Consider the following 17,037-nt stretch of genomic DNA (forward strand, 5'->3'; position numbering starts at 1 on the left):
TAGTCTTCACCCCTTCTTTTTTTTAGCTTCTAAATCTAACAGTCTTTGAAAATCTATATTAAAACATCTATCTTCTTCTAGTAAGAAAAGAAACCAAAAGCAATGGCTGTTCACGCCTGCAGCATAACTTTGAAACAATCATTTCCTCCTTTTCTTCTCCTCCTTCCCCCCTTCTCTTTTTGCTTAAGAAATCTCACAATTCCTTAAATTCCTTAAAATATATATTAAAACGTTTACCCTCTTATATTAAAAAAAAAGAAACCGAAAGCAGTGGCTGTTCGTGCCTGCAGCATAACTTTTAAAACAATCATTTCCTTCTGTTTCTCTCCTCCTCCTCCTCCACGTTTCTCTTTATACTTTTAGGATCAAATGACCTCTTAAACTTCTATAAAACATTTAATTGTTTCTAGCATAAAACAGGAAATCAATAGCAATGTCTATCTATGGCTGTACCATAATATCTATTAAAAAAAAACTTAAAATTTATTTTGTTCTGCTCCACCTCCTTTCTTTCTATTTTTTGTTTCTAGAATCTAACGATGCTCTTATAATCTATATTAAACATCTACTGTTTCTAGTAAAAAAAAGAAAAGGAAATCGAAAGCAACGTCTACTAGAACATTTAAAACAATCTCTAAGATATCCTCTTCCGAATTTTTTTATGTAATGTAGCTCGGCTTTTTCCTTTAATTATTAAGAATGTGTAAATTATTAAGAATTATTAAGCTTAGTTAATCCTTTGGAAACTTACCCCAACAGATTCCTTAAATACATTACTCAGGTATTTAATCATTGAAATTTAAGGACGTAAATCTAGAAAACATTATACATAACACCGATGACAACCATAAAAATGAAAGCGATGGCAACGTATGATAATGCCTGCACCAGAAAATTTAAAACAATCTATTAGAAATCATATTCCAAAATATTTTTTTATGTAATGTGAGTCCGCTTTTCTCTTTAATTATTAGGAATAATTAAATTAGTACATCCTTTGGAAACTTACCCCAACAGATTCCTTAATTATATTACTCAGATATTTAATCATTGACACTGAAGAACGTAAATCAAGCAAGCATAATATGTAACACCGATAACAGCCATAAAAATGAAAGCGATGGCAACGTGTGCCAATGCCAGCACTAGAAAATTTAAAACAATCTGTAACAATTCATATTCTAAAATATTTTTTATGTAATGTCACTCCGCTTTTCTCTTTAATTATTAGGAATAATTAAATTAGTTCATCCTTTGGAAACTTACCCCAACAGATTCCTTAAATACATTACTCAGGTATTTAATCATTGAAATTTAAGGACGTAAATCTAATTATGCATTCCTTAAATGCATAATTAGACAGACTTTTTTGAAAATTTTGGTCCACAAAGAATTATGTGAAAGTTTCCCCGGGGTTTGACCATTTTTTCCCAGTATATTTCCTCCATTAGTTCTGGTTGCCAGGTCTCGCCTCTATGCATCCAAAGTCAAGGCACCAACTTGCTAATTTCAGTATCAGAGGCATTTAAAAAGCATCTAAGATCGGATAAGCCGATTGCCAATTTAGGGGGGGGGGGTTCAAGAAAATTTACAAAATAAAGAAGATAATATATACAGTGTCTAATGCCTTAATCAATTCTAGAAACAAACAAATTACGATTGATCTTCATTAATTACCTAAACCATTAATGTCAACGTCTTTAAAAGAAAATATCATGTTGCGTCAATATACTTTTATAGGACACGCAAGACAAAACCAAAAAACCAAAAAACCAAAAGGTAAAACCAAAAAAGCTCGATAATGTCCAAATTCATTCCTATTACCGCCTTTGAAAATTACAGTTTTCTTAGTAACTTTCAAATAGTCAGGAGACTTTCCCTGTGTCATACCCATATTATTAAGGAAAGAACAAACATCTAAAAGAAAGGCTCTTTTAACACATAAAGATTAACTAAATTGCTACTAGCTGACGTATTTTTCATCAAAAAATCTGTGCTGCGTAACAAACTTTCAGTCAAGGGCGTATTCAGGATTATTTTTAAGGGGTAGTATTTTTTTCATGGGGGAGTAAAAACTTAAAAAATGCATCAAAAATATGATTAAATGCATTTTGTTACGTTTTTACAAGCCCGACAAAATTTCAGGTGGGGGGGGGGTCTAACCAGGTTCCTACCCGGCTCGGCCTTGCTTTCAGTGTCAACAGCGTATTGTAAATGAATTCCTCCAAACTGACAAGAGATTAAGGAGTAAATTCCCTATATCTCTATATGGATCTAAAGGACCTCTTAAAAAATTTTTGAAGTAATTATGAGTAAGAGTAATATTCAACTCATATTAATTTTTTTCACCCAAGATTTACAATATTTTTCAAAATGTCTGTTCTCTGTTATTCCTAATTTTAAATGGTTTAGAATCCTTTTTTCACAAGAAAATGTAAATACATAATAAAAGCTTAAGGCTCGGTTGAAGACTTTGCTGCAGCAAGAAGAATGCTGTCAGGCATTAACGCAAGTCAATTGCCACCTCTTCATGCTTTTGAATCTTTGCTTTTTTCGTAAATTACTTTCTATTTTCTTATTTTTCTCTTTTGTAATCCACTGCTGCACCTCTTTATATTATTGTGTTAGCAATAAATTATTATTATTATCATTAAGATATACAATAATATCTTTAATCTCTTGCTATTGCTACATTTTTATCTTGCCAGCAAATTTAGTCAACATTTTGTGAAGCTTAATTCAATTCGTTAAGCTTTTAGGCTGATCAGGCTATCGAAATCTTAAAAAACATTCCTTTTTTAGTTTGTACTGGGCCATCAATGAATCAAATTTCACAGCAAAAGACGACGAAAGAAAAATTTGTCTTAGGACTTTTGGTATTTTGTCAAGTTTTTGCAGGTATGGTGTCTTTGCATTTTAAAATTGTGCCGAGCAGCCTACAATATTTCTAACTAGTGTTTATTTGTTGCAGCCAATTGCATAGATCCCCCTCCCCGCCATGATAAAAGAATATCTCTAAACATTCCGCAGTTTTGACTCTATTCCCTCATATTACATTCTGGATGTGTCCTTACCACCTAAGATGTAAAATATTTTAAGTAAAATAATTCTGAGGTTATATTTAAATGCTTCTAGAAAATTCTAATTGTACTAGTAAGTTAATGTATAAATAGCTTCTATGATCGTGGTTGCAAGCGGCAACTGCGACCTAGTAAAAGACGAGCCACTACCAATTGTAACCAAAAAGTAATTGTTTCTCAGCCATTTTGGAAAAAATTAAGGGTACACCTTCAGAATTTTCACGACCGAAAACCCTCTAAATGAAACTTACAGTCCTCTGGCTTGAACAGCAGGAAAACCCTGATATCCTCTTTTTCTGTTTTTTAATTTACTTGTGTGATCTTAAGTTTAATGTGGCCTTTCTTTTTCTTCGAAAAAAAATTTCAGAAAGTTTTGTTAAATTAATTTCTGTTCGTTTTTGTTTTTCCAAAGTTTGAAGTTCTTAAACATTTTTCATTTCAAAATAATTTTTTTTTAAAAATCAAGTTTCATCAGTGTCAAATCATCAAAGTGGTGTTTTCTCAATGTTAAAGTTTCGAAATCATAAATCCCCCTCAGCATTCCCTAAAAAAAAAATCGGAAATAGACGTATTAGCAGTTGCAAGCATTTGCAGTCACAGCTACAAGTTGTCATATTTGGAAGTAATTACACCTGAAGTCACTAGCAGTCTCATTTGCAGCTAGAATAGTAGCTGCAGTAGTAGTGGCCTTAAAGTTTTATGCTGACACCGTTATCTGTTCATAAGATATTACAGATGGGCTGTTTTGATAGCTTGGATGCATGTAGCGCAGAATGATCCTTGTCTTGGGCTACATCCATTCTAGTGCCATTATTTAAAAAGAGCTATAGGTTAGACCATTTGAATTATAGAGATAAACGCCTAGGTAATGTGAGTAGTATACCCTCAACAATTTTAAGTAGACCAATAACCACTACTCATTTTTTTCTTTAACGACTTAAGATGACGAAGAAGGTTTAAGGGTGACCCCCTCAGGGCAAGATAAAGGTGCAAACACAATAGGGGTTGTTTTCCGAGAGACGCGGGTGTTATTAATTTTGTTCCAGGTGAAGGGGTATGTTGCGTAATATGGATTCCTTAAAAGGCCTTCAGGGGCTCCACCAAATCAGGATTTCTTTGGTTGTTCTATAAAAATCCATCAGAGTAGCCTACCAAGTCCTGTTTCCATTGCTTGTTATGATAAAGAAAACCTAGGAGGGCCAGGGAAAGCCATCAGGGCCCCACCAAATCAAGATTTCTTTGGTTATTACAATTTACTTCAGCGTTATTTCTGCACCAGAAAGACAAAAATCTATATCCTATTTTAAAAAATAATCAAGATGAAATATTCTAAGAAAATATGTGTCCATGATAGTGTTGTAGTAGCAATGAATCACCAGAGATAATAGTGCTCAATAAAAATGCAAATTTAAAACTTTCAGTTGATGAGGAAGGCCGTCTTCTTGCTACTGGTAAGAAATTACCACTCGATAAATCTTACCAACATCCTCCTACTATAACCATTCAACAAAAGGTAAAAAGAAAACAGGTGTACCACCCCAACGTCATGCAACGTCTCTTGTCTTTGTGCCAAAACTGTAACCTATGTAAAAATAACGTGGTAATAGACGGTGAAACCGCATGTAAAATAAAAATGGCACGAGCGGAGATTATCAGCAATGAAATTAATGGTGAATTGATGAGAGATAAAGCACCAGCAAACGTTACTAGCGCCAATGATAGTTTGCCTATGTACACATTCATTAAACCGCAGATAAACCTATAAAACAGGAGGGAAATTGTTACTAGCGAGAAAGAATCCCTGTTGATCTATAATTGACAGTGAGAGTGTCAAGATAAAAATGAATAAAAGTGGACGGACAAAAAATTATAGGAAATCCTACTACTTTGGAAAAATGGATGAATCTAGATGATATTTTTCAAAGATTTTCAGTGCAGAAGATTATCTGCGCTAAGAGAACGACTGCCATTATAATGAAAAATGAACTTCCATCTTGGGACTATTATCTGGGACTTAACTGTCGTGGCCCTATGGAGTTTAGTCTATTTTATTGATATATTAATCGAAACAAATAAATTGATATTGCACATCTTTTTTAAGTATATTCTCTGAGGCCAACCTGAGTTTTATACATAATAATGGTAAATGGTAATAAGCCCATCTAAGATATGATGTAAGGTTACCTAAGCTTGCCTAAGCTTAGGTGAGCTTATTACCATCTACCATTATTATCTTTTTGAAGATTACCCAGAATTTCAGTTACTCCTCCCATTTCTCTAGTGACCCAATAAATGACCGGCATAAGCCACAAGTGATAGCAAAGTACATTCTTTTTATTGATCATGAGTCACTATCTGTTTAGAAGTAAAACAGTCAACATCGAAAAATGTTTAACGCATGTCCATTATATTGTAATACATTGGGCAATTGGTCACCCTGTGAGAATTGTAGCATTGTTGATGACTATAATGAAAAGTGGAGATTATGCAATCCATGTATGTTGCATAGAGGATATGTAGTGCAAATTAAACTCCTGTAACTCCTGTCATGAAGATGTTTGTGATTCCCACACAAGAGGTTTCCTATGCTCCCGTTGCCACTACAATAGATATGATCAATGGAAAGTACCTACCATGGCATAATTGCAAAAAGCCCTAAACGTGATTTCAGTTTATTTTTAAAAGACGGGCATTGTCTTTTTTTTTATTGTTTTGGGCGGAAAAATCTAGTGTACGTTTCAATTGCTAGAATAATAAGAGGATCTGGTTTTTACGACATCGCTATGAAGATACCGACTACTGTGGTTATAAACCTACTGATTTTTATTTGGCTCTTACAGGGAGCGATTCTGCATATGAAAATTTCAGGTGTGACATTGCTTCAAATAACCAGATAAAACACGTCAATCTTATAATGTGAAGCAAAATAGTACTATTGACTTTACGAAGAGACATAATAAAAATGAAGTCACATTATATTTTGTAAAATGTGAACCAGACTTTTCTTTCCAAGACTAGTACAAGTTGAATCTTGACTGGCTGACGCCATTTATCATTTCCGATGGTTACCAATAAGTGGAAGATGAAATCTAAAGAATAAAGACTTTTATTGCACACACAAGTTTTATTAATCAGGAAAGTCACAAAACTTTTTAATGCATTTCACTCTTAGGGACTGAAATTTATATAATTGAGGTAAGAAAGAATATATTTAACTAGGAAATCGTTCAATCGAGGATCGTCACCATAAATGCTAAGAGATTCCCTGTCAGTATATCTACGATATCAAAAAAATGAAATACAATAATACATGAAAACTGCAGATTTAGGTTGATAATTCTTGTACTCGCCTACGATTTTGAAAAATAGATTTTCCACTTTATTCAAGAAATTTTTTAATGTGAGGTGTGTAAAAAGTATATGGTACGCCAAGAGAATAATCAATTCTAAATTCTTCACTGTTAGAAAGATGCATAGCCAATGCCCCTTCTTTACGATTGATGGGATATTATTAATAATGATAAGGTAAAACTTTGAATATAGTCGAGAAAGTTTGAGGGTATGCAATAGGACTTGTATTTCGACATGTAGAGATCCTAATTGAATACATTGATTATTTGACTTGTGCTCATGGTATCAAGTCTAATAGAACACGACCATCTGGGTAATTTCCCAATAGGTCTCAAATTGATTTAGCGAGATTAATACAATGCCCTTCTCCAACAGTTTGGCAAAGTTGCACTCAAACGTACAGTACCCGTCGGGACAATACTCACATCTTGAGTGCTGGAAGCATCCAATACAATGATACAATGAGCTTTTGCAAACATTTCACCAGTTATGCCGTTTCCAAATAATTGTGAGTCTCGATCTAGAGATTGCATTGTCAATTTGCATAGGGTCCTGTATGATTTATCAAAGGATAAACTATAGAGTGAAATTCCATTTACTTTACATACTGGAGAAAAAATTCAAACATTTCAAATTTATGTGGATAATTTGTCAATCATCCTACGGTGTAGGGAACGTGTACGCGTAGGATTATGTCGTCAATTCTTGATTGTATGAGGAACAAGCAGATTAATATTATTTCCACTGGCACACAAAGTCAGACACGCAGCAGATACAGGCATACAGACGCTCTGAGACACAGGCATAGATAGAGACAAAAAACACATAAAAACACACTAAGTCAGACACACAGGTATGCAAACAGATGCAGAGATAAGCAAAAGCGATAAGACCAACGGACAGAGAGCGAGACAAAACAAACACATACACAAAGTTTACATAAAAAGACAGGCAAACAGATCATCAGAACCACGGGCACAGAGGGAGAGAAAGAGAGAGAGAGAGAGAGAGAGAGAGAGAGAGAGAGAGAGAGAGAGAGAGAGAGAGAGAGAGAGAGAGAGAGAGAGAGAGAGAGAGAGAGAGAGAAGAGAGAGAGAGAGAGAGAGAGAGAGAGAGAGAGATAGAGAGAAACACACGATCACAAACACACAGATTCTGACACACGCAAAAAGAGAGACCAAAACACACACAAACACACATAGTCAAAAAAAGACAAGGGCGTAATTTGCCGTGGGGCAGGGAGCAACTACCCCTCTCAGACTTCAATTGTCTGCCTCCAGACGCAAATTTGTCCTCCTTAGCTGAAGTTACTTTCTTTCAATATTTTGTCGAAACTAAAATAAACACGCATAATTCAAGCATCACCAGAAACAGATCAGTTTAGTACATATTTATCTTAACGGTACTATTAGCTACCTTTATAGTACTTCTAAAATACTGAATTTTACCAAACGGCTTGCTTTTTTAGGTTTTACTGTCATTTCCACTTGAAATTGGCTATAACTTTGCCCCCCCCCCTGGCAGGATTGTAACGAAATTACGCCCTTGCACACAGGCACATAGAAACAAGGAAATAGAGGCCCAGAAGTAAAGGCACAGAGAGACAAAAACACCCACAACCACACAAACTCAGACACATAGGCACAGAGAGACAGGCAAACAGACGCTCAGACACCAAGGCAAAGAGAAATAAAAAACACACAAACACACAATGACAGAAAAACATGCATGCAAACAGAGGCAGATATAAGCAAACAGACACTCAGAGATACAGGCACAGAGAGACAAAAACACATACACACACACTCAGTCAGAGACACAGGCATGCGAACAGACGCTCAGACACAGAGGCACAGAGAGTGACAAAAATACGCACAAACACACAAAGTCAGACACACAGACATGTAAATAGACGCAGAGAGGCAAAGTGATTACTCAGGCACATAGAGAAGCAAAAAGACACAAAAAAAAACTCAAAATCAGATGCACAGGCATGCAAACAGACGCAGAGACAGACAAACGGACGCTGAGACACAAATACATAGACAGAAAGACAAAACACATACACACAAACACAGAGTCAGACACACGTGTATGCAAACAGACGCAGAGAAAGGCAAACAGGCACAAAGAGAGATACAAAAAACAAACGAACATAACACGCAGAGTCAGATACACGAACAAACAAAGACAGACACAGAGACAAAATCAGACAAAAACAAACACAGAGTCAGACATACGCACAAAGAGAGACAAAAAGACACACAGAGCACAGAGAGGGACAGATTCTACACAGACACAGTCAGACACACGAACATATAAATACCCACACACACAGAAACTAAACACACACAAACACACAGAGTCAGACACCCAGGCACGGAGAGAAAAACACAAAAAGCACACACAAAGTCAGACACACAATCCCAAAAACCAACCAACGTATAAACTCACCCTGGGCATATGCAGCAAGCCTGCAGGTCGCATCCTGGGTACCTATAGTGAAACTACCATACCCCGGGAACCTACAGCCAACCTACAGTCCCCCCAGTTACCGGATAGGTTTCTTTCAACCTAGGTTCATTTTAAATCACGTAGCAAGTTGCACACCATGCTCAGTGGACTTAAATGAACCTAGCTTAGATGCCTGGGAGAAGCTGTAGGTTAGCTGCATGGACCCAGGGTGCAGTAGTTGTGCTCTAGGCACCCAGGGGTCAGCTGTATGTTGCCTGCAGATACCCAGAGTTAGTTATATTCTGGTTGCAGGTGGAGATTCTACTGGTCAAAGTGATTTATATAGTCATATCATTGTCTCTGTTGATGGTACTTTTATTTGTCAAGTCGATTCAAGCCTCATTTCATTGTCTTTGGTTGTGTGTAAGACTATGTGTTTGGATGTCGCTGTGTCTGTCTTTGTGTGTTTGTCTGTCTTGGTTTATCTGTTTGTGTGTTTCGTTGTTTCTCTCTCTGTACCTGTGTGTTTCTGAATCTGTGTGTTTGTGTGTATGTTTTTGTCTCCGTGTATGTGTTTGTGTGTTCATGTGTCTGACTTTGTCTGTGTGTTAGCATTTTCTATCTCTCTCTCTCTCTTGCTCTCTCTCTCCCTCTCTCCACCCTCTCTCTCTCTCTCTCTCTCTCTCTCTCTCTCTCTCTCTCTCTCTCTCTCTCTGTGCCTGTGTGTCTGACTCTGTGTGTCTGTGTGTGTTTTTGTCTCTGTGTCTATCTTTGCGTGTTCAGGTATTTCTCTCTCTCTCTTTCTCTGTGCCTGTGTGTCTGATCGCCTGTTTGCCTGTCTCTGCGTTTGTCTTTGCCTGTTCGTGTGCCTAACTCTATGTGTTTGAGTGTGTTTGGGCTTTCTCTGTGCCTGAGCGTCTGATCCTCTGTTTGTCTGTCTCTGTTTCTATTTGCATGCCGGTTTGTCTGACTTTAAGTGTTTGAGTTTGTATTTTCTCTCTGTGCCTGGGTGTCTCAGCCTCTTTTTGCATGCCTGTTTGTCTGAATTTGGGTGTGTGGGTGTGTGTGTCTGTTTTTGTCTCTCTCTGTGCCTGTGTGTCTGAGTGGCAAATAGGGGTCTGGAGGAGGAAAACCGCGGTTTGGGAGGGGCAGTTGCTCCTGTGTGATGGTGTGTGTTCTTGTATCTCTCTGTGTCTGTTTGTCTGTCTCTGCTTCTGTTTGCATAACTTTGTATATGACTATATGTGTCTTTGGATATCTCTCTGTGACTGTGTGTCTAATCGTTTTTTGCCTTTTTCTGTGTCATTCTTTGTGTGTTTGTGTGTCTGACTTTGTGCGTTCATTTGTCTGAGCGTCTGTTTGTCTGTCTCTGCGTGCCTATGTGTCTGACTTTGTGTGCTGGCTTGTGTTTTTTTCTATCTCTGTGTCTTTGCATCTGAGTGTCTATTTGTCTGTTTGCGCCTGTTTGCATACCCTTGTGTCTGACTTTGTGTGCGCTTTTGTCTCTCTGTGCCTCTGTGTCTGAGCGTCTGTTTTTCTGTCTCTGTGTGCCTGTGTGTCTGACTTTGTGTACTTTTGTGAGTGCTTTTGTCTGTCTCTTTGCCTGTTTGTCTAACCGCCTATTTGGCTATCTCTGCATTGCCTGTCTCTGTTTGTTTGTGTGTCTGACTCATTTTGTTTTTTTGTGCGTTTTTCATCTTTCTCTGTACCTGTTTCCTTGTGTCTGCGTCTGTTTGCATACCTGTATGTCTGACTGTGTTTTTGGGTGTGTGTTTTGTCCCTCTGTCTGTGCTTGTGTGTCAGAGGGCCTGTTTACCTGTCTCTGTGTCTGTCTTTGTGTGTTTTTGTGTCTGAACGTCTGTTTGTCTGTCTTTGCTGCTATTTGCATACCTGTTTGTCTAACTTTGAGTGTTTTTGTCTGTTTTTGTCTCTCCCTGTGCTTGTATATTCAGATCAGCACGCTTCAAGTTCCTTGAACAAAATTAGTTCACAAGGAGAAAAATCAGAAAAATCAGCATGCAAAATATTTCACGAACAAAACATCAGCACACAACAAGTTTTAAGAACAAAAACCAGCACGCAAAAAGTTCCCTGAATAAAATCAGTTCCACCAGGAGAAAAATAAATGTACGAGTTTCTCAAAGCGAAAAATCAGTGTATAATTTTCACTAACAAAATTAACAGACAACAAGTTCCACGAACAAAGATCAGCACACATAACGTTCCTATGATTTCTATAGGGTTGCTCTAGATTTCTACATATTGACCTCTTCATTTCTTCGGGTTGGTCTTGATTTCTAAAGGTTGGACTTGATTTCTACAGTTTGGCCTGCATTTTTATGAATTGGTCGATATATCTATGAATTGGTCATAACTTTTAGAGGTTTGTCATAGTTTCTACGGTTTGATCTTGACTTCTATGGTTTGGTCTTGATTTTTACAGGTTAGTCTCGATTTCTAAAGTTTGGTCTTGATTTCTATGAATTAGTATTGAATTTTTAAGGATTTTTATGAATTTCTACATGCTAATCTCTTGGTTTTTATGAGTTCGTCTGAATTTATACGACTTTGTCATGATTTTTATGGGCTTGCTCTAGATTTCTACATATCGATCACTTAATTTCTTCAGTTTGGTCCTGTTGTTTAGTGCTTGGCCTTGATGTCTTCGGTTTGGTCTTGATTTTTATGAATTTGGCTAGATTTCTATCGCCTTATCATGATTTGTATGTAATGATCTTGATTTTTAGATGTTGTTTTTTTCTTTGGGTTGGTCTTGATTTTTGAGTTTGACCTTGATTTTTATGAATTCCTTGGATTTCCATGCATTGATTATGACTTATGTGTATTGGTCTTGATTTTAGAGGTTGCCCTCGATTTCTACAGTTTGAACTTGGTTTCTATGGTTTTGCCTGGATTTCTAAGGCTTGGTCTTGATTTCTATGGTTTGATCTGGGTTTCTAAATGTTGCGGTAATAAGTAAATGGCTTATTAAAGAAAATGTTTTAAATTCTACCGTGTGTCAGCCATTTAGTGACACAGGCTGGGCATTACCACGGAACATCGCAATCTAACTATGAAATGACAAGTTTCCGCTGTTCAAATAAAAACAATGTTGGTCTTTATCTTAGATTTATTTTAAGGGAAAAAGGTTGAAAAACACTTATGGGTGATAATATGACCCCAAAGGCCGTCATCGGGGCTGGTAATTTGTGTCTGGTCTTAATTGCTAGGAGTCATAAAAAATGCTTTTAGGGATTTTTCATTCAGTTTAAATAAACGAATACTTTTGCAGGGAAATGCCTAAAAAGATGCCATATGTGTGGTAATGTGTGCCAGAAGGTATCATGTGCCCCTTGCAGTTTGTCACAGTGGCGTAAATTGTCATGAAGGCATCATGATTGGGGGTGAATTACTAAAACATGAACCCTTTGATTTAATGGGTGATTTTTAACAAGAATATATTTGAATAATGTCTTAGGACTGATGAGAGATCATCGTTCCTGTGTCAATCATGCCAGAAATACTAGTCATAGTGTGCCACAGTGGCGTAAATTGAGAGGGTGCGTGACGGTTGGTTAACCAGTGAAAACATGAATAAATGGATCTAGTCATATTTTGAACAATAAAATATCTGGAAAATGTCTTAAGAATGATGGGAGAGGTGTTAAAGGAGGCTAGATGGGGCAGTAATAGTGTGACACGGTGGTGATAATTGACATTTGGGCACCATGTTGGGGGGGGGGGGTAGATTGATAAAACATAAACCATTGGATTTAATTTATAATTTTGAACAAGAAAACATCTTAAAAATGTCTTAGGAATGATATAAGGGGAGGGGGTGTCAGAGGGTGCCAAACGGTCAATCATATTATGGTACAGCGGCGTGAATTCAGAGGGTGTATCATGGAGGGTTGGCTTATGAGAACATGAAGCATCGGGTTTAAATCATATTTTTAAAAAGAAAATTTTCTGGTAAAAATGTCTTAGAAATGATAAAAAGTATTACACGGGTGCCGTGGGAGCAGCCACATATTGCCATGACGGCACGAATTGCTTGGACTAACACTTTCTAAAGCTTAAAGTTAAGCTGGGACTTGTTAAATGAATTTTTTTCGACTGAGGGGGAGTGTCTATGTCTAACGCTCAATCAAAGAAACGAGGTATTCTCATTAGGACCTCTAAGAATTAACTCTTAATTGTTACTTGAATTTACCTATAATAACAAGCCCCCCCCCTCTGGAACTCATTGCTAAGACCCCCTTCCCGTCTTTCTTTTAATTCATGGTTATCTTTTCATATATTTTATCCTATACAAGTTTTCACGTTTTTTTTGTTTTTGAGTTTTAAGTACCTTTTCTGTGTTTTAATAATGCTTACTAAATTTTTCTATTAACAAAATTTGTGGGTGCAAAAAGTCCTCTCCCCCTGGAATTGCCTGTGGATCGGTCATACATTGTCTCGGTGGCGTGAATAAGCATGGTATTGGTTCAAAGAAACGCAGTATTGTCACTAAAACTTCTCAGAAACAGCCCTAATAGGGCTTAGATTTACCTGTAATATCAATCCCCTGGAATTGATGGCTAGGTCCTTCGCCGTTCTTTAATTCATGGTTGTTTTTGCATATATTTTATCTTGCATCAGGTTTTTTCACATTTTGTTTTTTTGTTTGTTGAGTTCAAACTGCTGTTTCTGTGTTTTAATAATGCTTTATAATTTGATTATTAATTAAGTTTTTATGCGCAAAAATTCCCCCTGGAAATGCATGCTAAGGTGGGTTAGCCATTGAGTGTCACAGACCGGGAATTGAGAGAAAACAATACCAAGAAAAAATGGACAAACTATAGAATTAAGTCACATGTCTTGTGCCCCTATTTTCCTGTATTTTGAGCAGACATAGATCATTTTCAAAGAAAATATCTCTAACCATTCTCTAAGAAGGATTATTTTCCTTTGTTTCGAACAAGTTTTTATTTACTAGGAAAGTATCTCCAGAAAACCTCTAAAAAGGACCCTGAAAAATGCATGGATCATATTGCTAATAAGTGGAGATTCGCTTTGTCTGGGTTTATAATACCCTTCGAAAGCATTACTTAGGAAGCAGGTGCACTTCAAATAAAAACAAACTCTAGTAATCGATTTTCATCTCTGCATCTCAATTATTGCAAACATATAGGGACACGCGACACATTTAATCTTTCTAGTATACGTGAATAAGGGGTTCTCCTTGCATGCAATAGGTGATTTTGTAAAATATATTTCCTTAAACACAATACTAGAAATACATTGCTAGTCCAGATGTCCAGGGGACCATTTCATTGGATGGAAATGGCCCTCTCGAATCATAAAGGGGACAAAAATCATTAGAATCTAAAAGTTCCCTGAGACAAACACCTTGAGAGAAAAAAAATACCCTGAAAGAAAAGGGATCCCGAAGAAAAAATATCTTAAAGTATTATGTAAGCCCAATGTGTGTAACGTCTTTAGGTAGCATCCCACATGTACGCTGTCATTGCGTAACATTTCACATGTGCTTTGCCGTTACGCAAGCAGAGCATGCGTAACGGCAAGCTTTTAAGGCTTTTTTAAGCAGAGCTCGTTTAAAACTAGGGCACCATTTAAAACTACGGATAGATCTCCCTTTAAAAGAATTATGGGGATACTACTTATGTTCCTTGCTGCTCAAGCCAAGGGACTGTAAGTTTCCTGCTCTGGGTTTTTGGCACTTCCAACTGCCTGCTTTTTGTTTTGATTAGACACTGTTCTTTGGTATTTTGTTTTTGGTTATTATTGGCTGTTGTTCGTCCCTTACTAGGTTGGAGCTACCACTGCAACCACGATATGCTTTTTTCGTAATTTCCCTTAGGTTGTTTGTAAGTAAGGGGCAATTTGGGCTAACATTAACCGAAACTCTAAAATCAGGATTGTCGACAACAAATAATATATCGAAAGAAGAAAGTTTTTATGCTGATTCCAAATATATATAATTTGCTTTGGTTAAATTCAACCATTAGAAGCTAAGAGCCTGAGGAAACTTTCCTGATTTTGGAAAACAGAGGATATACTCCAAAAAGGTAAATAATCCTAATGAACATTACAACATCAGTTTCAGCATATCGGAAAAGCATATTGTCGAAGTTTCAAGCTTTTACCTACAACAGTATGGAATTTTGTGTTTTATCCAAAAAGAAACAACACGAATGCGTTTTTTTTTTGTTTTTTATCCCAGTGGTGATCGTATCCAATATCTATACGGGAAACTGTCAAATCGAGAGTTAAAAATTTTGAAATATGCCTAGAGGATGAACAAAATAATGTAAATTCATAATTATTGAACATGATGAGCTGCTGGAAGAACTACAACTTGAACATCTAAATATTCAGAATTTTAACGGAGCAGACTTTCAGATTAATCAATATAGAATTTTACGTGAACACAGAATATCCAAGTGAAGCTATTTTTGTCCAACAGCCTGGATCATCCAACGCGATAAGACTAATTCGAACAGCTAAAGCAGAAGACATAAAATATGTCTGAGGCAATGATAAAGCTGATTAAATCTCAAGAACACTTGGAAGACGCGCAATGACAAGCATCACGACAAATCACAAACAAAATGAAGCACAGCGAAATCTGAAGTTAGAAGACATGTGACAACGAGCATCACAACAAATCACAAGTGAAAATAATGCAATATATATATATTGCATTATTATATATATATATATATATATATATATTGCAAAATATATATATATATATATATATATATATATATATATATATATATATATATATATTTATACAGGCCTGTCGCGTACCAGATCTTGCAATGAAAAATGTTAAGCACATGTTCATAATGTCAAAGGATTACTATAATGAGGTTGATGTAGTTTGAGGAAAAATAAGAACTAATAAAAATAAAAATAAGTAAAAATAAAACCTAATAGCATATCGGCATATAAGAAAACTTCAGCATTTATCCGAAAATATAAAACTTACTACGCATCTCAATGATGCTGCCACATCAACAATGCCTAGAACTACCAACGAACAATGCTTCAACAAATCATCAGGGTAAACAGCAAAACCATGGCGAAATAATGAGTACCAAACTTCATTTACTGCAAAAGTTGACACAGAAAGGAATTTTAACCCCATAGAACATATCCGATATAAACAAGCCTACATGACACAGGCTGTCTATTTGGAGAAGATTAACACATGCACACGTTATACACACCAAATACACCAATCTTTAAACAAAATTCTGGGAGCATCCTGGATAAAATTGAAACATGCCTAAAAATTGTAAATGATCGAAAAAATGAAAAGGTGTACTGAAAGTACTATGTTAAAATTTTTACAAATCAACACATTCGTGAAGCATTAAAGAATTTTGATAACAACAGATACATCAAAAGAATTGTATTCTTAAGCTTATTCCATGGCTATAAGACTCAATAAGTTTAATGTTAATCATCACAAGCTAGCCTGATAAAATTTGCCTAATTTTGGAACAAGGGCGGGGGGAGCCCCTAAAAGTCAAGGAGTCTTATTGAAATTTGCACTCTCATATTAAATGTTTTTGAAGAATCAGCAAAAAAGGGAAAACATCCCCCCAAAATACCCCCTTCATATTCAGCGTATCAGAGAACACTATTGTAGTGTTTTCAAGGTCTCATCTTTAAAAATGTGGAATTTTGTGCTTGTTGCCAGAAGAAAGATTACCGATGCATGTTTGTTTATTTACATTTTTTTATGGGCAAAAATCTCAACGTGCAGAATTTGCCCATTGTTTACATATAGCATTCATTTAGTTTTGCCCAGTGTTACTTGTCCATATGGTATGCGGACATTTTTCTCATTTGGATGGAAGTTCCTGACCGGGAACTATCCAACGGAAATTTTTCACGTGAAGATTTTGCCAGAATTTATTTTCCTTTCATTTTCATTTTCAGAATTTATTTCTTTTTTTCTCAAAGTTGTCCGACCAAAATTTTTAGATAGCCGTTTTTGAGTATAGTTGAAAGATCCAATAACTGTGTCTTTGGGCATGACAAGACCCCCCACAGTCTCTGGAGGAAGGGCTGCAAGTTAAAAAATTCGTCCATTGTTTAAATAAAGTAATGATTTAGTACTACCCATTTTTTC

The 17,037-nt window shown here is 36.3% G+C and overlaps 1 protein-coding gene across 1 annotated transcript in view; it reads left to right on the forward strand.

The window, feature by feature from the left end:
- Positions 1-17,037, forward strand: part of LOC136034853 (zwei Ig domain protein zig-8-like) — a 167,487-nt gene that overhangs the window by 10,127 nt on the left and 140,323 nt on the right. The window contains exon 2 of the mRNA XM_065716320.1: positions 2,803-2,898. Within this exon, the coding sequence (XP_065572392.1) occupies positions 2,820-2,898 (79 nt within the window). The 5' untranslated portion in view covers positions 2,803-2,819. The remainder of the gene's footprint in view (positions 1-2,802; positions 2,899-17,037) is intronic.

This window comes from Artemia franciscana, chromosome 13 (genome assembly GCF_032884065.1).
Source record: "Artemia franciscana chromosome 13, ASM3288406v1, whole genome shotgun sequence".
In the NCBI taxonomy this organism is placed as follows: Eukaryota; Metazoa; Arthropoda; class Branchiopoda; order Anostraca; family Artemiidae; genus Artemia; species Artemia franciscana.